General features: G+C 48.8%; 6 protein-coding genes across 6 annotated transcripts; 3 read left to right on the top strand and 3 right to left on the bottom strand.

Annotated features, from left to right (window-relative positions):
• Window positions 1–899: 899 nt before the first annotated feature.
• Window positions 900–3938, top strand: N7517_006737 (argonaute/piwi family protein; the record flags this gene model as incomplete). Its single annotated transcript, XM_056724467.1, has 3 exons — window positions 900–1093; window positions 1146–2215; window positions 2275–3938. 3 exons carry the CDS (start codon window positions 900–902, stop codon window positions 3936–3938), a joined length of 2928 nt encoding a protein of 975 aa, XP_056580717.1.
• Window positions 3939–4799: 861 nt separating this feature from the next.
• N7517_006736 (uncharacterized protein) lies at window positions 4800–5537 on the bottom strand (the record flags this gene model as incomplete). Its single annotated transcript, XM_056724466.1, has 3 exons — window positions 4800–5191; window positions 5299–5415; window positions 5471–5537. The coding sequence occupies 3 exons, from the start codon at window positions 5535–5537 to the stop codon at window positions 4800–4802; spliced, it is 576 nt and encodes a 191-aa protein (XP_056580716.1).
• Window positions 5538–5885: 348 nt separating this feature from the next.
• On the top strand, window positions 5886–7932 carry N7517_006735 (calponin homology domain protein; the record flags this gene model as incomplete). Its single annotated transcript, XM_056724465.1, has 2 exons — window positions 5886–6052; window positions 6126–7932. The coding sequence occupies 2 exons, from the start codon at window positions 5886–5888 to the stop codon at window positions 7930–7932; spliced, it is 1974 nt and encodes a 657-aa protein (XP_056580715.1).
• Window positions 7933–8499: 567 nt separating this feature from the next.
• On the bottom strand, window positions 8500–10354 carry N7517_006734 (uncharacterized protein; the record flags this gene model as incomplete). The annotated part of the gene is made up of 2 exons (XM_056724464.1): window positions 8500–10136; window positions 10216–10354. The coding sequence occupies 2 exons, from the start codon at window positions 10352–10354 to the stop codon at window positions 8500–8502; spliced, it is 1776 nt and encodes a 591-aa protein (XP_056580714.1).
• Window positions 10355–11683: 1329 nt separating this feature from the next.
• wetA (developmental regulatory protein WetA) lies at window positions 11684–13237 on the bottom strand (the record flags this gene model as incomplete). Its single annotated transcript, XM_056724463.1, has 1 exon — window positions 11684–13237. The coding sequence occupies one exon, from the start codon at window positions 13235–13237 to the stop codon at window positions 11684–11686; it is 1554 nt and encodes a 517-aa protein (XP_056580713.1).
• Window positions 13238–16327: 3090 nt separating this feature from the next.
• On the top strand, window positions 16328–17482 carry N7517_006732 (uncharacterized protein; the record flags this gene model as incomplete). Its single annotated transcript, XM_056724462.1, has 1 exon — window positions 16328–17482. One exon carries the CDS (start codon window positions 16328–16330, stop codon window positions 17480–17482), a length of 1155 nt encoding a protein of 384 aa, XP_056580712.1.
• Between the last annotated feature and the right edge of the window lie 3518 nt (window positions 17483–21000).

The raw sequence follows: 21000 nt of genomic DNA, 5'->3' as shown, positions 1-21000 counted from the left end.
CTGATACCAGCAAAGTGAGCACCCCCTGCACCTCTCACCCTTATTGTACAGGCAGTTTACATATGTACCTTACTTTGATCTTCACCGATTTTCACTTACCTTTCATTTGCTCTCACTTGCATATCAATTGCTGCTTCAGCAGTATCTCACTTGTTGCCCGTTGATTGCTGCATATCTTTTACCCCAAGCCCTAAGCTGCAAGAAACCCTTCTTATACTTGCCATCTCACTGAGACCAGGTATCTTGCATGTCATTCATCCTTCATTTGCTGCTCTTGATTATTCTGATATTCTTGCTTGCTGCTGCACATTTGTTTTTCCCTGCTCTGCCTTGATTTCCATCTCTCTTCCCTTGAAATCTTTCCCTTGCACCATCCTTCATCTTTCGCCACGTTCTTACCCGCATTGAATATTCTATCACCGCATTCTATCCTGCATCTTCATTGCATCACCATCTCCATTACCATTGCATTATCATTCCCATTGGCATCGCTCTTGGCTGTGGGTTAGGGTACTTGCTTTATCGCTTTGTCTGCCCTACATTGCCCATTGCTCTGCTGTATTGGTCCGTCTTCACATTACTATCTCCATACACCTCAACATTCTAATGTTTCATCATTATTGACGCATAATTATAGAAATACGAAGCGAAACTCGATTTTTTCTTTTTTTCAAAAAAAGAAACCTGAAGGACAAGACCGCGCTTGTCCAGTTTGAGATTTTGTTCTTCCCTTGACTTTTTGTTGTTCCTCGACCCTTTTCTACAAACCTCACTCATTGAGGTTCACGAGTCCTTGTTGCCGATTTACCTACATTCTTTAAACGCGCAAAGTTCGCGTTCTCACTTCATCACATTTACTTTTTTCGATTACCTTTCCTCTCTAGCCTACATTCGTTAAAATGTCCGGACGTTCTTATGGTGATCTGCCCATTCGAGGCGGCCGTGGTGGTGGCGACCGTGGTGGCTCCTGGGGCCGCGGCGATGGAGGTTCGAGTAGCCGTGGCAGTGACCGCGGCTACAGCGGAGACCGAGGCCGTGGCAGCGACCGTGGAGGTGGTCGTGGTGGACGTGGTGGGTCCGAAGGGCCCTCCAGGTAAGTTTATTTGTTTTACATCGGGAGAAGATTACATCTAACAGACACATAGAATGTTGACAGACCCGGTTGAAGCCCCCAGCTCCCGTGTTCAGGACTTTGAGGACCAGTACGCTGCAGAGTCAGCAAAGGCTCGACCAGTCTCCAACACTTTGGCTCGGCGTCCTGGCTACGGCACCCAAGGTCGTTCGATCGTGCTCCGTGCCAACTTCTTCCCACTTGAGTTTAAACCAGGCGTTGTATTCCACTCTTATCGACTCAAGATCAAGCCTGAGGCCAAAAAAGGACAACAAAGGTTCATTATTGAGAGTATGCTCCGCAAGTATCCTTTCTTCAGAAAGATCGGCGTTGCTACTGATGGGACCACTGAGATTGTCACGACCGAGCTACTCCCCGAAGATCGTCCGCCGTTCATTTGTTCCATGAGCAATGGAAATGGGCATGGAAGTGGGCATGGAAGTGGGAGTTCGAAGAACAATACCGGCCCTTGGAATACAACTTTGATCCTTGAGCGCTCTTATTCACCAGCTGACATGATTGCGGCTGCTCGGGACGTCAACCGCCGAGAGGAGCTTCAGTATGAAGCTCCCAGCCTCCGAGTACTGAATATCCTCATGAGTGCTTATGCCTTCAAAGATCCTGGAGTCTGCATCATCGGCAAGGGACGAAACAAATTCTTTTGGATGGACCGCCGAAAGCAGTCGATGGACATGAGGATTAGCGCTGAAGCTGCTCGTGGTTTCTTCTCAAGTGTCCGAGTTTGTGCTGGACGAATCATGCTCAATTTGAATGTCAGTCACGGTGCATTCTACACTCCAGGTCCGTTGAACAAGCTGCTTGAGGAATACATGGCCAATAACAAAAAGGACGGGGATGTTTTCAACCGGTGGGTGAGGGGCTTGAAAGTCTATGCCACACATCTAGACCCTCGAGAGAACGGAGCTGGTCTGCAGGAAATACCTATCAAATCAATCCTTGGAATTGCGACTCCTCAGGATGGACGCGGACAGGCCCACCCCCCAGAGGTTCCGCGTTTGGGATCTTCTGCATCAAGCGTGATGTTCTGGTGGGAAAGGGAAAATCGCAAAAGTTACGTTACCGTTACTGCGTACTTCCTTGAAAGTATGTTTGGTGCCTGTCGGTTTATATTTGAGGTGCATTGTGCTAACAAGAAATAACAGAGTACAATATCAAACTCGTACATCACGATAATATGCCGGTCGTGAACGTTGGAACCCGCGAGAATCCAATTTACCTTCCTATGGAAGTTTGCGAAATCCTCCCCGGGCAACCCTACAAGCCCGATCCTACCACGATCCAACGACAGAACATGATCAAGTTCAGTTGCCGGCGGCCTCCTCAGAACTATGACTCTATTATGACTGAGGGGTTGGAAATCATGGGAATCTCTGGAGGCCATACCAAGACGGTGGGTATCAAGCCCAGCAACCAAATGGTCACTGTACCAGCACGGATTTTGAGTCCCCCAAATCTGCTTTATGGCGGCAAGAAGACCACTAGCCCTCGAAACGGCTCGTGGAATTTGGTCGGCACCAAATTCGCCCAGGGCGCCAAGATCGGCAAATGGACCTGTTTATGGATTCGGAAGCCCGGTGGTAAAGAAACATTCAATAATTTTGATTCCGAGATGGACGCTTTTTACAGGAAATTGCGTGATCATGGCCTGTCGCTTCCGTCGCCCGCTAAGCCGTATATTTCGGTTCTTCTCGGTGATGATGAGAAAGAAAATCGAAATATCATCAGGGGAACTTTCAAAAGGTTCCAGGGGCTGTTCCCATTCGTGGTTGTCTTGCTTCCTACAACGGAAGGTAAGGTCTTCGATTTCGTCAAGTATGCCGGAGATATCAAGACTGGAGTCCTTACGCACTGCATGCAAGCCACCAAGTTCGCAGGTGCCAATGAGCAGTACCTGAGCAACAATGCCATGAAAGTCAATCTCAAAATGGGAGGATGCAATCAACTCCTGCAGCCGACGAATGCACGCTTTATTGGTGCCGCGAAGAACACCATGGTTGTCGGCTTGGATGTCACTCATCCTTCGAGTGTAGACCCGGAAACCTTCCCCAGTATTGCTGCAATCGTTGCCTCTGTTGATCATCTCATGGGACAATGGCCTGGTGAGGTTCGAGCCCAAACACGCCGTCAAGAGCACATTGAATTCCTCAAGGAGATGACGCTTACCCGCCTGAAATTGTGGAAGGATAACAACAATGGCAATCTCCCCCAAAACATTCTTGTATACCGCGACGGCGTTAGCGATGGTCAATTCCCCATGGTCCTTGAAGAGGAACTTCCAAAAATTCAAGAGGCCGCCAAAGCGGTATACCGTGGATCAATGCCCAATATCACTGTCATTGTCTGCGGAAAACGTCACAATGTACGCTTCTACCCTACTAACTCCAAAGATCAAGACAGAACATCCAACCCACTCAACGGATGTGTCGTCGACCGCGGAGTTACCCGGCCCATCTACTGGGACTTCTATCTGCAGGCCCAGGCTCCGCTTCAGGGTTCTGCTCGACCAGCTCACTACGTTGTGATCCACGATGAGATCTTCGCCAACTCAAAGGTCAATACGGACCGCAAGCCAGCTGATGTGGTGCAAGAACTTACCCACAGCATTTGTTACATGATGGGCCGGGCTACTCGCTCGATCAGTTACTGCACGCCTGCCTTCCTGGCTGATAGATTTTGTGATCGTGCCCGGAAGTATCTGTTGGCCCACTACCATGACAATAACAGCTCACCCTTAAAGTCGGAAAACATTCAAAGCAGTGCCCTGTCTATGGCGAGCGCATGCCAGAACAGCATGGTCTACATCTAATTGGACTACTGTCATTTTTTATTTCCTTGTTGATATTTGACAACTTTGCCGATGTTTTATGGAGCTTGATACCCTCTTGCTATGCTCCATTGTTCTTTGAAATTGTCTTTGAGCTTTGATTGCAACGACTTTGAGATTGGTCATGAGGCGAAAGCCATGAAAAACCACAAAACGACCAAAAAAAGGGTTTAATGTCCTTGCTTTTCTTACAAGCTTGAGATGTGCCTATGCTGCAGCAAGTGTGGAAAATTGAAAAACACAAAAAAAAAAGGAGTATGGGAGATTTATGTGCATGGAAATGGCATGCATTTGCTTATTTGATTTTATTGTCCATGTCTTTGCTTGGATGACACTTGCACTGCAGCATGGAAAATACAAAAACCAAAAAGGGGATGATATGTTAAAGTATAAAAATGAAAACATTAAAAAAAAAAACCTCTGCCTGTGTAGCCACTAGACTCGCTGGTAGTATAGTTGTAACCGAGAAGATCTTAGTGGATGGTAATATTGAGCGGAAAATTCTGGATACTGAAGAAGCATAGTATACAAGTGCCAGTCTATATGGCTCTGATTATTTTGAGCCCTCGAGACAGCTTGGGCCTGCTATGACCTATGAGGTTGAACACAGTGCACGATAGCCTCCATCCTCGTACAACAAGGAGCGCGGGGGAAGTTCAGAGACTCCTCGACATGGGATAGCCTCGATACCATCTATAACCGGGGTTCTTTGCAAGATTTTCCTTCTGATGAATTGACCAATGGTGCAGGGCGAGGGCCTTCTCTACCCTCTGGCATATATCCCTGGAAGTCAAGCTGATATAGCACTGCGGAGAAATGACCAAGATAAGCCAATATCACTGTTCACCGCTTGGAACTAGGAGACCAGGCTTCGGGTTGCCACTCTTCGCCTGGGTTGGCCTTGTTCGCCTTGGTCCATGGGTTCTCCTCCTTTCGTGTCTTCGATTCTGCGGGTGCGGGTTTGGCCTTCGGGGCTAGTTCGGGGGATACGGTTGAAGGCGGTGATTGTGCAGGAGCAACTTTGGTGGGCTGATTCAAATTCGCCTCATCGATTTGGGTTGATGGTGCTTGATTATGGGCCTTGGGTTTATCGAGGAAGGAGGCCTTGCTGGCCCAGCGTTCATCGGCGAGTCGAGCAAGTTGTTTGATTTGCGCCTGTCGCACAAGATCCTGCTGCTGTTCCTGGATGCTCGGGGGATGTTGTCGAACATGTCGTAGCCATTGGTGCCATTGCGCTGTGTTGAAATAAAATGTTAGATATGATTCAATAGTCTCATTCCCCTTTGCCCGAAAGAGCCGCATGTAGTCCAAGCCCGAGTATCTCCCCTGCGATGGAACTTACGTGTCACTTGAACATCACTGAAATGAGTTTTGGGATCGAATCGAACAATGCGCCGGAAACGAGCTGCATTCATGACATCTTTGAACTCCCAGAAGGTATTTCCGGCAAGATCCTCACCTAAGACACGGTTAGCGGTACTGAGACATAGGAAAAAGAAAAAGCAGATACTGACCAACCAAGAAGGACTTTCGCCAGGGCAGGCGAAGTTTCTTCCATTTAAACCATAAGCTGTTAACCATTGTTGAGTGTAAAGAATAGAAATGAGGCAAAAAAAAGATTGCGGACTATCAGGAACGTCATCGGAGATAAACACAGCCCCGGGGATTCCATTCCTCTCTCCATATCTCTCGGCTTTTCTCTCCCCTTTTTCTTCTAATTTCTACTTTACTAGAAACCTTCTACACTTCTAGTAGTTGAAGCATTTTCTTCATCTTGTCATTTCCAATTGTATCACGGAACGCCCTCCTCTGCTACCCAACACCCGCCACCTTTAGGGCTGATCAGGCACCTGCAAAGGGATACATACCACAGGTGGCAACAACAACTACACTTTCACACACACTCTGATCGAACATCCAACACTCATCATGGCTTCCGTGACTTCGTTGGACAAAGATTTGCGCAATATGCGACTATCCCGCTATACCCCGCAGGCAGCCGCGGAGGTGCGCGACTGGATTGAGGAAGTGCTGCATGAGAGACTGGCATCGCCAGACTTGCTCGAAGGCCTGAAAGATGGCGTCGCTCTTTGCAAGTAAGTTGTATCTGTGGTTTTTAAAGCACAATCAATCAGTCTGAACCCGCTGGCTAACTCCTTTATCTACAAGGCTGGTAAATCTTGTTGTATCACCAGGCGTGAAGTATAAGCAATTGTCCGCGCCATTTGTACAGATGGAGAATATTTCGCATTTCTTGCGCGCATGCCAATTGCCACCGCTCAACCTTCCCCCGCACGATGTCTTTCTGACAGTCGATCTCTACGAAGCAAAGGATCCGGCGCAGGTTCTCCAGTGTCTGGCAGCATTTAGTCGACGGGCCAATGCCCTTGCGCCCAACAAGTTCCCCCGAACCGTTGGTCCACAGAGCAAGCGCAATGTAGTCAGCCCCAATGCGACGGGTTCCTCGAGTACCGGGGCATACACACCCCGATCAGCCCGCTCCTCCAGCAACGTCGGGGATGGGAGGGCCCCCGCCCTTCCCTCTCGAACAGGCAGCCCCCCGAAACCTTCCGGGGCATACAGTACTTGGGCCAAGAAGGGGGATGAGCAGGCTACTACACCGGCTTGGAATATTCACCAATATGGCTACATTGGGGGAGCTAGCCAAGGGAATCAAGGAATTGCATTTGGTGCTCGCCGACAGATAACCACCCCTGGACCTGCTGTACCCAGCCTTGCAGAGAAAGAGAAGCGCAGACGTGAAGAAGATGAACGGATCCGTCAACAAAACGCAGAGAAGGAAGAGGCAGAACGGGAACTCCAGCGAGAAGTTGCAGAAGTGGAGGCTCGCGCTAAGGTAGAAGAGGAGCGCCGATGGGAAGAAGAGACTGCTCATATAAGGGAACAAGAACGTCTCAGGGTGGAAGCAGAAAAGAAGCGCTGGGACGATGAAAAGCGTCAATGGGAAGCGGAAGAGCAGCGACGTATGGCGGAAGAAAAGGAAGCCGAGGAGCGGTTTGAGCAGGAGCGACAAAAGAGACGAAGCCTGAATGATAACCGTCTCAATGGTCAGTTCCTCAGCCAATACCAGGCCTCCAGCTCCCAGGTTAGTGATGTTGTCGGAACCAAGCCGGACGAGGAAACAGCCCAAAGCCGCCGCATCAAAGAGCTCGAGCGCGAGCTACAGCTGGCAAAGGACCGGGAGCGCCAATACGAGACCGGACGCCAGGAAGTCCAGCCTGGAAAGACTGGCGATCAGCCTCAATCTCGCAGTCAAAGTCGCCCTCGTCCCGTGCCCCCCAAGCCCAGCTACGATCTCTCTTCCCTCGAACAAGAACGACGACTCCTCCGTACGGAGTGGCAGAATACGCAGGATATGCCCGCTACTTCCGAGGCAGAGGAACCCGAACCCGTCGAGGAGCGAGCACCGCCCCATCCCCCTCGTCCTCTCCCAGTACCAAAGCCATCATCTTTCTCTACAACGCCGGCGCTCCCTCCCAGAGACCTACCCGCATCGCCCCGGCCCCTCCCAGACCCAGTAGCCTACAGTGCCGGCCGAGGCCGCGAAACCCGCGTGGACAATTTCCTCTCTTCGAACCCAGCACCCGCATCCCCAGCCCCAGCCACCCACCGATTCCAAGACTACACCACGACCTCCGAGGTCGATGCCGAGAACAGCCGCCGCGAAGCGTCACAGCAGAAGACCAAGGCCGGCGGCTGGGCGTCCAAGTCTCTCCTGGAACGAGAAATGGAGCGCGAACGCGCGCGCCAGGAGGAGTGGGAAGAGAACCAGAAACAGACGGTGGCTGCGGCCGGGCGCGGCGGCCAAGATGGTACGCAAGGCTCAGGACCGGGCCAGTCTTGGGATGTTCATCAGTATGGCTATATGGGAGGTGATAATCAGAACCGTGGCGGTGTTGGCCTTGGTGTTGGTGGTGCTAGACGCCAGATTATTGGGCCGCGGACGCCGCGGTAAGCTGTTGACTTGTGTTGACAACTCCTGGGCCTGCGTATACAACTTAGGGTTCTTGTTTCTTTGGTCCCTTGCCCCCTTCTATTTTCTTACCATTATTTCTTCCTACTTCTTCTTTTGAGCTCCATTCCCCCTAACTCTGTGGGCGTTGAAGCAGAAGACACATTATCATATCTCTGCGTTGGTGGATTATTCTATTATTTGCGTCCTAAGATTCCCGCTCCAGCTTACTTTGTTTTTCACGCGATGTGGTTGTAGATAGCAGCTGTTGTACTCAAGATCCTATAATAAACACATTCCAAATACCAAGTTTTATAGGATGATCACACATCCGTAGTATAGTCCTTTCACGGTAAATGAAAAGAATTGGCATTTAATATGTGGATAGCACAGGTACTCCTTGGTCTTTAAGTATATATCACAATCATTATATTCAAACCGAAGAAAAGCAAAGGGCATTCAAACGCTCCATAAACACCCATAGACGCCTAAAATATGATCATTAAGTATCATTACCAGCATAAACATCATTACCACAGCACCGGTCTTCGCTGACCCCACAGAAAAGCTTCATGGTAGGATATGCTCGACCATAAACCTCATCCTGAACCCACTCTCCTGCAAATAAGTCCATTCAATCGAGTCCCGGTCACGACTAGCCTGCTCCCGACGCGTAATCCCAGACTGAACAGCTTTAGCCAGAGACGGGGTCACAGAGAGCATATTGTTCTTATGCAGGAGTGTCATCAGCGCCTCGAGCAGAAGGGAGACCTTGGCATTGTTCCCAACGTTCGGGGTAGCCGCTCCGTAGGGGAGGAAGCATTTCTCCAGCTTGGCCTGGGTAAGGTAGTTGTTGTCGGAGGCTGGTGCGGAGCTCTCGCGGAAGACGAAGAGGAGGAGTTCGCAGAGAGTAGAGTGCGCTTCGGGGAGGAGGTGCGGGAGGTTGGAGGGGCTGATGAAGTGTTGGAATAGCGGGAGGGAAAGGTCGCGGATATTCTCGACGAACATGTCGTAGAGGTTGTCTAGGGGCAGGAAATCCCGGGGTAGTCTTTCCGAGACGCTGGAGAGGATGCCGAGGAGTTGTTGGCGGAGGGCGAGGGAGGTGTAGCCGCCTAGCGGGGATATATTGCTTTCGTGGGAGGGTGCTTGATTTCCTTTGGCCAGCTTGATGGGGTCTGTGGCTTCGTCCATTGTGTTTCGTGTTCCTCGTCGGGTGCGCTTGCTACGTCGTGGCTTGCTGACCTTCGATCCCTTGGCTGGAGGTGATACCGAGGTTGAGCTTTGGTCAGCTTCGAAATCCTCGTCTGGATTGTCCAGGTAGTCGCCATAGTCATCTTTGTCGAGGTTGATATCACCTGCCCTCTTCTTGGTATCATGGGAGTCTTGTTCGGGCACAGGAATTTTCAGTTCATCATTGAATACCTCCTTGAACTCGCCGAGGTTTGATTTGCCATTAGCAAAGATTGCCCGCATAATTCTGCGGTTCCGTCCAGCTGTGGTGTTCGAGGTGATGTAACGGAAGATCAGACTTTCTCGAAAGATTGCAAGATCAATATCCACAACTACCTCGACCTTAGGTCTGCCCCTGCGTATTTCTTTCTTAACAGGTTCAGCGCCTGGCGCGGGCTCCCCCTCCGACTTCCCTGACACTTCCGGCAAAACCGAGGTATCCCTTTGATTTTGTTTTGCCTCTAGGTATTTTTTTTCGTGCTCTTTCCAGTCATCTTCGAGTACGTTGCACATAAACTGGAGCCATATCTGCCAGCGCTCCCACCGCGCGGGGTGAAGTACCGAACAATTAAATGCCCATCCGACGGTGTGCCAGAAGTCCTCTGCGCAGTGCCACAGCGAAGAAGCTTGGTTGAATTTCGTATTCAGAGGCCTGGTATCCGGATTGTCGTGCTCAATGAGCATCGGACTTTCCCCGCGCCGCCTACCCTGTCGCGAAGATGCAAGCTGGGTGAAGTTGAAAGCGAGGTCAAACTTTGCATCCACGGGGCCAACAAGGGAATTCGTCAGTCGAAGAAATCGCAAAGCTGCGTTGGGTGCTTCTTTTTCGTACTCCGACTCGGCGCGCGTTGTCGTTCTTGGGTGCACGAGCATCGTAGCTGCGACGGCCAGATGCTGCGGTAGTGGAATCACTGCTTTTGTTGATGAGATCGTGCCCGATGCAAGGACATTGAAAAGAAGGCTATAAGCTTGCGGCCCTATTTGAGAAAGCGGAGATTAACAGTGTCTCTTTGAGGATCTCCCGCACGCGTCGAAGTACGGGGAAAGGGAACTTACATAGTGAGTCTTCGAGGAAGATTTCTGTCTGTCGAGCCAACTCCCATTGAAGTGGTACGGGTGACCGATATGGTACCTCGTCCATGGTCTCTATAGGCATGGCTAGGGGATTTTTGAAAAGCCAGCTGAAAATATACATTCTGGGCTGGCAACGCGCTTATCGATAAGGACTCGCGGTGGATGGCGTATGACGCGTCACAAGAGGTATATGTCCGGCAGAACAGTAGGCAGTTGGATGATATATGTGACATTATTCAAAAACCTAAGAAAGCCATCCAAATAGGTTTTAGAGAATTAGGATAATACCGTAGTCAATAGACTAAGAGTGGCCTTGATAAACAATTCTATAAAAAGATTGAACTTCTTTGTTTCAAGGGCGGAAAAAAAGGCGGTGGAAAGTATACAAATAATGAACTTGGCACTTATATCTGGCTCTAAGGACCAGGGCCACATATTCACGAGGAATTGACGACCTCGGAAGGTCATTGCATGATAAGTTCCGTGGTCGGCTTAATTGAAGTACTAAAGCGATTGTTTCGGTGAAAGTCCGAAATCTTGATCCAGGTTAGATACATAGCCCTCCAGATTTCAATAACATAGAAAAAAGTAAGGGGGTATCTATAAACAGATACTAGAATAAGAGAGAAAAGAGATGCTACATTCTTGGTTGATAGCTGTTATGGTAGTAGTATATATATCTATATTCTAAGTGTTGATTTGTATGACCTTATATTTAGACCTATTTGTTAATATCGCTATATGCGGCCCACAGGATAGCTGGCAAAGCATCTATAAGGATGCTATTCGAATCGTTAATCTTGTCACTGATAGAGGTGTATTGTATGAGGATGTGAGAACGAGTTTTATTGTGCAAAGTCGCCCGGAAAATCAATTACAAGGTGGATTTGTGTACCATCGACCTGCGCGAGATACAAAGCCGGATGAGAAATACAGAATGGACGGCCGAGATCAGCATGATTTTTGTTCTTGTTCTCAACCCTTGCCTGTTAGGACTTTGTATATGGGATTTGGGAATGGGATTTGGTATGAAGGGCTCACTATGGACGGCTCAGTACAAGGAACTCAACATAAGAAAGAAAGTTAGCTATGAAAAGTCACAATAGTAATGATAATAGCAGGATCGAAAAAAGAAGAGATGAAGCTCGCCAGCTTGATTAAAAAAAAGACGGATAATTCAAAATCCATGGAGGACCAAAACGAAAAAAAAGCAGGAGCTACAGCGGAAGTTGGATAGTCACAAAATATTATAGATTAGATATCCACAGAAGAGTCTAGGTATTAGAATAGTCTAACATTTTGGGGGTGCAAGCACCCAGGCCCAAGCCTGAAAACAAACCCGTAAACTCCGAAAGCAAACCAGATATTCCCAATGATATAACCCTGAAACACCAGCTGAAAAAAGCAGCAACAAAAAAGCAGGAAAAGCAAAACCAAATTAGAAACATGCTTAACAGAGAACAGCTTCGAGAGCTTCAACGTCACCACCAGCGCTGCGCACAGCCCTCAATGCGGCTTCGCTCAGCTTGCGACGTCTATCGCGGGCTTCTTGCTCGCGGCGAGCCTTGGTCTTGGAGCTGCCGGAGGGAGCAACTCCGGTCAGGATCTTCTTGCTGTCGTGGGCGGTAAAGTTGACAAACGATACGCTGACAGACTTGTTTGCGCCTCGGGGTGAGGAGCCAGATGCCTTGGCAGGCTTGGGGGCACTCGTGCTCTGGCCGGAGAGCTTGCGGCTATGAGTGCGGCGTTGGGTAGGCTTGGAAATGGATCCATAGCGGGTGTCAATGGGCGATGTTTCGGCCTTGGGGGAGAGAGATGGTGAGGAGACGTTGTGTACTTGGGAGGTGGTGAAGGAGGTGTCATATTTTTGGGGGGTGGCGGGGAGCAGATTAGATGAGAATGAGTGGTCCGCCGACATGTCATAGGAGGGGTTGAATTGGATCATTAGTCCTCCTTGCATCATGTCATTTTGGCTTCCAACGCTTTGCATCGAGCGCACAGGTGTGGGAGATGTGAGGTAAGCGGCCTGTTGTTGAGCGACCCGAGAAGGCATGGGAGACCACCATTGGGAATCTTGGCCTTGGAGGTCTGGGGTGAAGGAGAGAGATGAGGCATGAAGAGAGTCTGATTGCCAAGAGGAGATAGAATGGGGGTCGGATGAGTGAGATGAGGAGAAAATATCATCTGCAGAAGAAGGGCTGGAGTTGGTCAAGGCAGAAGAGCTTGGGTGGGCCATGTAGTGCTGTTGTTGCCGTGGTGCCATTGCGATATTCGGCGATGGCATTGAAACCGAGGGAGACTGGTGATATAGTCTTGCGTCGTACTGGGGAGGCATCTCTGCCGAGTCTCTGGGTTGGTTCATGATTTGTTCGGTGGGCATGTTTTCATGCTGAATGAGGACATCCGATGGAGGGGGCGACAGCGGCAGACGATCTTCTGAATTGTGAAGGTTGAAGTTCTGAATTCGCTGGGCCCAAACCTCGGGGTATGCCATTCTTCCGTTGGATAGGTTGGAAGAGCGCATTAGGCTGGGAGAGAAAGTTTGCTTGCGCAAATTGGAGCGACGCTCATTCGGGTTGCGATGGCGGATAGATTTGGGAGTGATGAGAGCGCTTTGGGCAGGCATCCGTCTAGGGGTCGTTGGAGGAGTAGACGGCGATGTGGACAGACGACTGGTTGCTGTAGGGCGAGAGGAAACTTCAAAGTTGTTCACGTTGACGTCTGAGATTGCAGAAGGGTGGACAGTGTCGTGGAAAGCAAAATGATCGGCAGCGGCTCCGTCATCCTGCAGGGGCCACTCATTACTCCAGGGTTGCGGTGATTGATGGCGTTTAGGAGTGGAGACAGGTGGAAGATCGCCACAGTCACTGGATAGCGAGTCAAGCGGGAAAAGCTGGTCAAAGTCGGCCAATGCCGAATCTTTTCCATCAGCGGCGCTGGTCTCCATATTGACGTATTGGTTGAACAAGTCATTGAACGAATGGTCGTAGGGTTGAGCGAACATCTTGGGATTTCCGTTTGCAGCGATAAAGTAAAACAACGGGTCGATAGTGTAGTCAGCGACTGAAGGTCCAAAGACTGGATGTGATTGGACAACCAAAGATATCTCTTTAAATAGAGCTTTGGTAGGGTTTGGGAATAGTTCGGGGTGATCGACCCGTATCTCCGAAATGCAAAGGATGCAAAAAAAGAAGTGTTTGAATGGATGTTTGAATGTTTGATAGTTTGTCAATCAAAGAAAACACTGCAGATGATGCAAAGAAAGCAAAGCAAACAAACAGATACAAGTCCTATTTGAATGGCTGCCAGGGACACCAGCCTCGGAATTTCTGGACACATTCCAAGTGCTCTAAAGATGGACAAGGAATGTGCTGTGAAGAGCCCGGTTGGCTCCTGGCCGGCTCCACCAACCTCCCAGAAGAATGATTCAAGACTCCTCAAGCCAATCATGGCCTGCAAAAATACGAATGGCTGGCCGAGCTGTCAATCTTTATCAAATCCCCAAGAGGTTCCGTTACGGATAGCCACCCACGGGAATGTAACGCTCCTTCACTAAGCCAGAAGCAGTGGAACAGTCATCAAATGAGTTGACAAAGCGGGTCTGGGGAGGACTTAGGCATGTTGACCCGATACCTTTAATTGGTGATCGGCATAACTCCTAAGAGCAAGACTGTTAGGAATTAGGAAAGGAAATGGGTCGGAACGCTCTCCGAGCCAGAATTGTCCAAGGAACCAGGACCAGCCATACAACTGAGACAGGAGGATGATTACCTGTCAAGTTCCAAGGTTGATAGTTACAGTGTAAGCGTCATGATACCTGTTATCCCATCATCAATCGCCCGAAGAAGACTCGAATTGGGTGACAGTATGATCGGCAGCACACTTGGCAACATACTTCTTTCATTTTCTTCATCATGATTAGCCAATCGATCCAATTGGAGTGGGGGTGATATTGTCCATTGGCCAATGTCCTGTTAGTAATAAACGGTCCGGAATGTGAGTTGCATTGTAGCGGCTGGGCGGAATGTCACGTCCTGAACAATGCACAGAAGAGTTGTAGGTATTCGAGAAGAACAGATTTACCAGGGAAGCCCCAGTATGTATGTGCACCCCTGATCGGAAGTTTAGAAAATCTTGAACTGCAGGAGATCGCCGTCTAGAGTGCTTATCTGGGAGTGTTTGCTTCGACCCCATGTTCTATATTTGGTCTGCATGAAGTTGATCAAGATAAGGCCATGTTTGAATGCAGCAAAGAACAAGCCTTTTCCTCGGCATCGGGTAAGGATCTGACGCTTCCTTTCCACTTTTTGAAAAATAACCCAAGTGTCATTTGATAATCACAGTGTCCTTCGATGGGGTGTTTCTTCGTATCTCGAGTGGTATCATTGACCAATTGTACTGAGGTGGTTTTTGAATCCACTAATCGTTTGTGGTGCATCGGTGGCATGTCGATGTGTGTGTTGCTCCCTTTGGCATCCTTGTCGTGTTTGGGTCGAGCTCAGGCATCACAAAACAAAGCGGTCAATCCCCAAACGCATATATATTCATGCACGACTGCAGGATTGAAACCCCTAGATTGGGAGTCATCCGGTTGATTTGAGACTAATATTAGATATTAGGTATAGCTGAAGTTTCAAGGCGCTCTGGATCAGCCTGATAGACCTGCAATCCGTCAGGCAGTTGGGTCTGTTTCTTCAAACGGAGTCTAAAGTGCTAATGCAGAGTGCAGCCAGACTGCCGACCTAAACAAAATTAAAAACAGAGATAAAAACAAAAAGGGGCATTGGAAGAGTCAAAAGCAATAAACCTGATGTGTTAGTGATGCGGCAATAGTGGGCGGCTCCGTTCAACAATAATATTTGTTGAGATGTATGCAATCAGCAAGGACTTGATAACAACACTGGAAGCCATAGGGGCCCCTAGTAAATGTGCAGACACTCAATATCATACGCCCAGTATGATCCTGAAATCCCGAGCGTGACACTAAAAAAGCAACTCTCGGCTGAGACGTACTCTATACTCCGTACTCCCGAGGCTATTCTCAAATGGTGATACTGTGTAGTCAATAGGGAACTCTCATACCTAAGTAGGAACAAGTGTGGTGTATAATTGGGTATTGGGTATTGACAATAGACAAAGAAATGCATTGAATGAACTAGAACAGATGACTGCATTGTGACAAAGAGCCCAATGGGGCAAAATCCCAAAAAGGTCAAGTTCGGGCTGAGTCAGATGACATGAAATTGGGGCGACCCTTTCAACCTGACCCTTCTCTCTCTTCCTTTTCTGTAGGCCGCTTCAAACCGTGACCTTGGATTCCTAACTTTCTATCACTGTTACTGCTCATCTGCAGTCTCCCTTGTTCATATTTTCCACATCTGCACTTTCGGTCGTCTTTACCCGTGGACTCCGAAGTCGTGACTCAACCCGGTTTTGCCCCTCCGTCGCACCCCGCGAAACGTGGACCACTCTTCTCTTCTCTACTTTGATATCCGCTCTTCTTCTCTTATTGCACCCTTCTTCTGCGATAAGCCTCTTTTTTTTTGCCGAGACCCGTCGCGACCCTTGCTGCTTTCGCGACATTCCAACGTTTTCATCGCGTCGCGCGAAGACCACGCCTCAACTTCTCTCCTTGCCACCTTCTTGTACCCTACATGCATATCGACGAAACATTTGACCTCTGTGTTATCCGTGACCGACGCCACCTTGTTTTGAATAACCACAGCAACCAGCTTCAATCGTCTTGTTCCGCACACCAAACCGGCAAGAAAGCACCCTTCTACATCTAACTACAAAGCGTCTATCGGAAATCATGTCTTCCAACATTTGTGCTGGGGACAAGTTTCCTTAAACTTTTACACGTTTCCCGTGTGCCTTCACTATGCACTTTTCACCGTGCTTTGCAGGCTTTCGACGCCCTTGCTATTTTCTTTACTCGCTTTCGACTCACTGATCGCACCTTTCCAACTTCGTCCTCCCATAAATCCTAGCCTTCCTGCCTAGGAGTGCTCGGATACGAGCCCAGAGCCCTCTAAGTCTCGAATATTTTGGGCAGTTCGACAAATTACACTAAAGAAACCGCCCAGTTGAAAGCATGGACAAGCCAATCACTGAGCAAATGAGCAACTCGACCCTCCATCGAAGCTCGTGGGGCTCTGTCTCGTCTACCTTCTCCACCCTCGAAATGTCTTTTTCCCACGACAGCTGCTATGGCTCGGATGAAGTTTCGGTTACATCGAATGGTTGCACCCCAGCTCAATCAGGTGCATCAACCTCCACTACCAAACCGACTTTACGTCCTTTCTTGAAATCGATCCTCAAAAACTCAACCATTGCATTTGATGACTCCGACGAAGAGTCCGGTTCAGAATCGGGCTACAGCTCGGATGGAATTGATTCTGAGTATGATGCACTCTCCGATGAATCTGACGAGGAAGACGACGGTGATGAATCCGACTTCTCGGTCTGGGATGACACAAACGGGGAAGTCCCTGAGACGCACGAGGACCATACAGAGTCGTTTGATGATGCCTTTATCTCCTTTGAGGAGAATTCTGTGCGCTTTGACCCGAAGGTGGAGTACATTGACAGCATGGAAGTATCGGATGACGAAGCTCCTGATCACCAAATGACTTGCCATGAAATGATGATGCTTGCTCGGGACTCCAAAGGTACCCAAACGCTTCTGGATCAACTCGACAAAATGGACATGGCCGATTCCAATGAAAAAGCAGATGAAGATGACCACCTAGAGTTCGTTCGCAACTCCACCAGCCAACCAGAGGAGTTTTCGCGTGATGCCGTGGACTTGGACTGTAGTCTCTTTGTCGCTTACATGAATGGAATCCGCGGGATTGCCACCCCCAAGTACCAAACATACCTTCGAGTTCAGGTTGACCACATTCGCTTGGGCAAGGATACCGAATTCGTGGATCCAGAGGGTGCGCCTTCATTGTACCTCGACCTAGTCTCCAACCATGTCATTGGCACCTTCTGCAACCTCCTCGCTGAAGACGAGCTTAATGAGTTGATCACACTCTGCGCAGAGGAGCAAACCGGCAACCAAAATGATACAAGCTCGTCGACCCTAGACTTGGATCAACACCAAGCACTCTTGAATAAGATCGAGAAATTCCTGCTGGACAGACTGGCGAATGGTCGCGTCGACATCGGTCCTGATGAGCTGAGCTTCTTCGCTGGCGGCATTGCGCATGAACTCGGCACCAAAACCTTGCCTGCACAGGTCTAAGATCTACCTGCACATCGGCAAACAATTACCACGACTTTACGATTATGACAAACGTTTTCTTTCGGATTTGCCAACTATCTGGCGAGGGGCACACAATGGGACGGCTCTTTAGCCAGGAAAAGCATTCAAATTTTTCACGAGTTGCTTTCGGGCTAGGATTTGACAGTGGTCATGTAGTTTCTCGAACTAGCACTTGATATTCAAAAAAACAGTTTCAAAACTTCAAATGTTCCCAAGTTGTAGATGTAGCTCCCTGTTCTTCTGCCATCGTCGTCTCGTATGACTCCAGCGTTGAGTGCCCTTCCAATCACTCTGATTCGCCCTCTTCCCACCCCATAGCGTAATACCCGAGTCTCAAGCAAAGCGAGTACAGATAAAACAGGCCACCCGTCGCTCGAAATAGCTCACGAAGCATAACTAACGCCTTCGATATGACATCAGCCCATGTTGTAAGTAGATAATTTGCAGTACGGAGTACTATTGCGAGATGTATATCTCGCATGCAACAACCAAACCAGGAACCACCAGCCCCGAACCGGACGTTTCAGAGATCCCTACTAGCCCCTGATACCCCTCATACGTATGTTGTACAACAAACCACGCCATTCTCCTTCTAGAAATATCTTGGCACTCTAACGCGTCTGATACAACGGGCGAGCCCTTCGTCCCTCATATCCTAGCTAGTAAAGGACTCAGACAACAGTGGGCGTTCGAGCGCGGGGAATTTCTGGGTTTTTTCCTTGTAGGATAGCGATGGGCTGATGTATTTTTGGACGAGGTGTGTGCGTGCTAGTGCGGCAGTTACTGGGAGTTGTACTCCGTGAGGGTTTTGGGAAGCAGTATTATGGATACCGGTCAATAGTAGGTACGGCTCAGCAAGGCCGATTGCTACCTACTAGAATATCATATAGGAGACTTTCTATTCTTTTTGGGGGGGGGGGGTTCTCGCTCCCCATTTCTTCATCGGGTGGGACGACTTTCTGCAGCGGGTAAATGTCCACTTAGCCCCATTGAGATCAACGGGGATTTTCGGTAGTTTCATTTGAGGGTGAAAATGGAGCTGCATGCTCGCTTGGTTCTCCTTAGTTAGATGATAAGTGGCGTGAATTCAGGGATTGGAAGGTGCCAAGCTATCTACAGGTTACAGGTTCCATGCGTGTACGTTGGTAGTAGGGAGTTAGTATATCGGATAGGTATCTTCATGCAGTGAAGATCACCCCGGGGTTTGGCATAAGGCGACGGTAAAACCGACAGAAGCAAATATAAATTGAATATGCGTTGTCTGTACGAAGTACACTTGGATCTATCCAATATGCACCTGTGCTCTCGGAAGAATTGACCATCTCGAAGTGACAGATCATATAGAAATGGCCACTCGTGCATATCCAAAATCATAGAGTCGACTCGCCGTTTTTAATTAAATTGCCCTGTCGATCACAACGGCGCAGAGCACAGACAGCATCGGGAGGAACCTTGGAAAGGTAAAAGGCACACTAAGGCATAGCATACTCCTTATGGAGTAGGGGGGACCTCGTTACTCCCTAGACTTTGGAAGGATGCGGTGAAAATGATCTGGTGGGAACTGGCTTTGTTTTCTCTTTTCTTTGTCAGTTTTCTCGTTGTTCCAAGGTTGTCGGACTCGCTGTGGATCATTGATGATCACCTCTTTCCGCATTCGGAAGATATTCTGCTGTATAGCGTGCGGGTCGATATTCGATGAGCCAATAACAAAACATGTATGTAGTGCATAGATTATACGCCGTACTGCGTCATCCACGTTGTATGGGTCTCATGCGAAGAGTACATACCACGGAGAAATACTCAGTAGACGAAGAAGAGATCGCGGAGATATTTGACCAATCCATCCGAATAATCAGTCTTTTGTCGATCACGGCAGGATCCTTAGGTTTATTGAAGTCTCCGTAGACGCTAGGATGTGGAGCCATGAAGGATTGTCTGAAGGGTTTGACAGCTTGGGACCATAGTGGAGCGCCTTTCTTTCCGTATGGGGTATGTTGGGTCCAATAATGGAGTTCGGGGATAGGATACAACATATATCCGCTGGTTCAAGGGATAGGGAACCAGGGTTTTCTGATGGTGATCATCAATTGTAGTCATAGCCACGCGGGCTGATGGGGGTTGTCGGGGATGCGAATGCAGACGTCCCGGGCCGTGGGGGAGGCTTATTCGAGGAAACAGTAGGGAGTAAAAATGACGATATTTCAACGCTATAACGTGTGGTGTTTCGTTGTGCGATAGAGGTGACTCCTGCGTGATATAAGCTGAAGCTCGATAGTGAGCTGCTTCTAAGGCTGAAGGTGGTACGGAGTACAACATACTCCGTATAGAGCACGGAATATGCATGAGGATGAGATTTGATATGTCACTGGATCTATGCAGCAGCTCTGCAAGGTGCAAGGTGCAAGAACAATTCATACGACGTTACGCTGTACCTTTCTTCATTGCTCTTTCTGGGGTGTCGGTAGGAACCTCCTGATATTCTTGCATGATTCAGGTGACAATATCCATTGTGATCGTTAGTTACTGCTAGTGCGTGCTACACCACGGAGCTGGCAATAGTCGCCATAACCCTATATTGTTCATTGCCACCTGGGCCCACTTTGACCCGATCCTGTCATCTCCGATGGTATGCTTAGGTGGGTACGGAATGTACGGAGTACTCCGTAGATTATATTGTCACCTCTTCAGCTATAGCACTATATAATGAGACAATATTCTCAGCCTCTCGGTTAGGAGTTCTTCTAATAAATGAATCGAGTGATATTCCATGGGTGGGAGTTCGGCAAAGGAATTGATTGGACGATCCGAAGTTGACAGACGAAAGGTTCAGATCAGGTACGGGGGGTGCGCGTCACATGAGGGCCACTATAAGCAGATGCTGATTGGGGAAATTGATATAATTTGGGATTTGTCTCAGATATTAAAGTGTTTCTCAAGGTTTCTTGGGAAATCGGTGTATAAAGTTTCTAGAAATCTCGAAAATGGGGACCGAGTACCCGTAGCATGGCATTTCTACGCCACAGGCTTATCCTCGTGTACCCCTGGGACCCGTGGAACGGCTGAGGAACGTGTGGAAAAAAGGATGCTATGCGCTAACAGCCGCACTACCGAATATGCCCCGTAACAGCGGGTCATACTTAAATGAAATATATCACAATTAGAAATACTTCCCGTGATACATCAAGATCCATGTACCCTGCCTACACCTAGCCTCTTCTCTTTAGGAATGAACAAAAATCAATAATTGCACCAAGAAAGGAATGGCGCTAAAGGCTAACTGAGTCCCCCACCCGCCCGAATCCATGGAACCTCATTCAATGATTGGCCGCCCACAACCAATGGGGCATGAAACGAGGTGCAAGCGGGGCACTTTAGCGTGCCGATCGCTGGAACATTGTTCTTTTTTCTTTTTTTCTTTTTTTTTTCTCTTTCCCCTGGAACGATTGCGATGGGGTATTGTTTTTCTTTCCTTTTCTGGGTTCCTGAATAAGGGGAAG

The sequence above is a fragment of the Penicillium concentricum genome (assembly GCF_028827145.1).
Source record: "Penicillium concentricum strain IBT 3081 chromosome Unknown utg000002l_segment0_segment0, whole genome shotgun sequence".
In the NCBI taxonomy this organism is placed as follows: domain Eukaryota; kingdom Fungi; phylum Ascomycota; class Eurotiomycetes; order Eurotiales; family Aspergillaceae; genus Penicillium; species Penicillium concentricum.
This window is presented reverse-complemented; position numbering and strand designations above follow the sequence as displayed.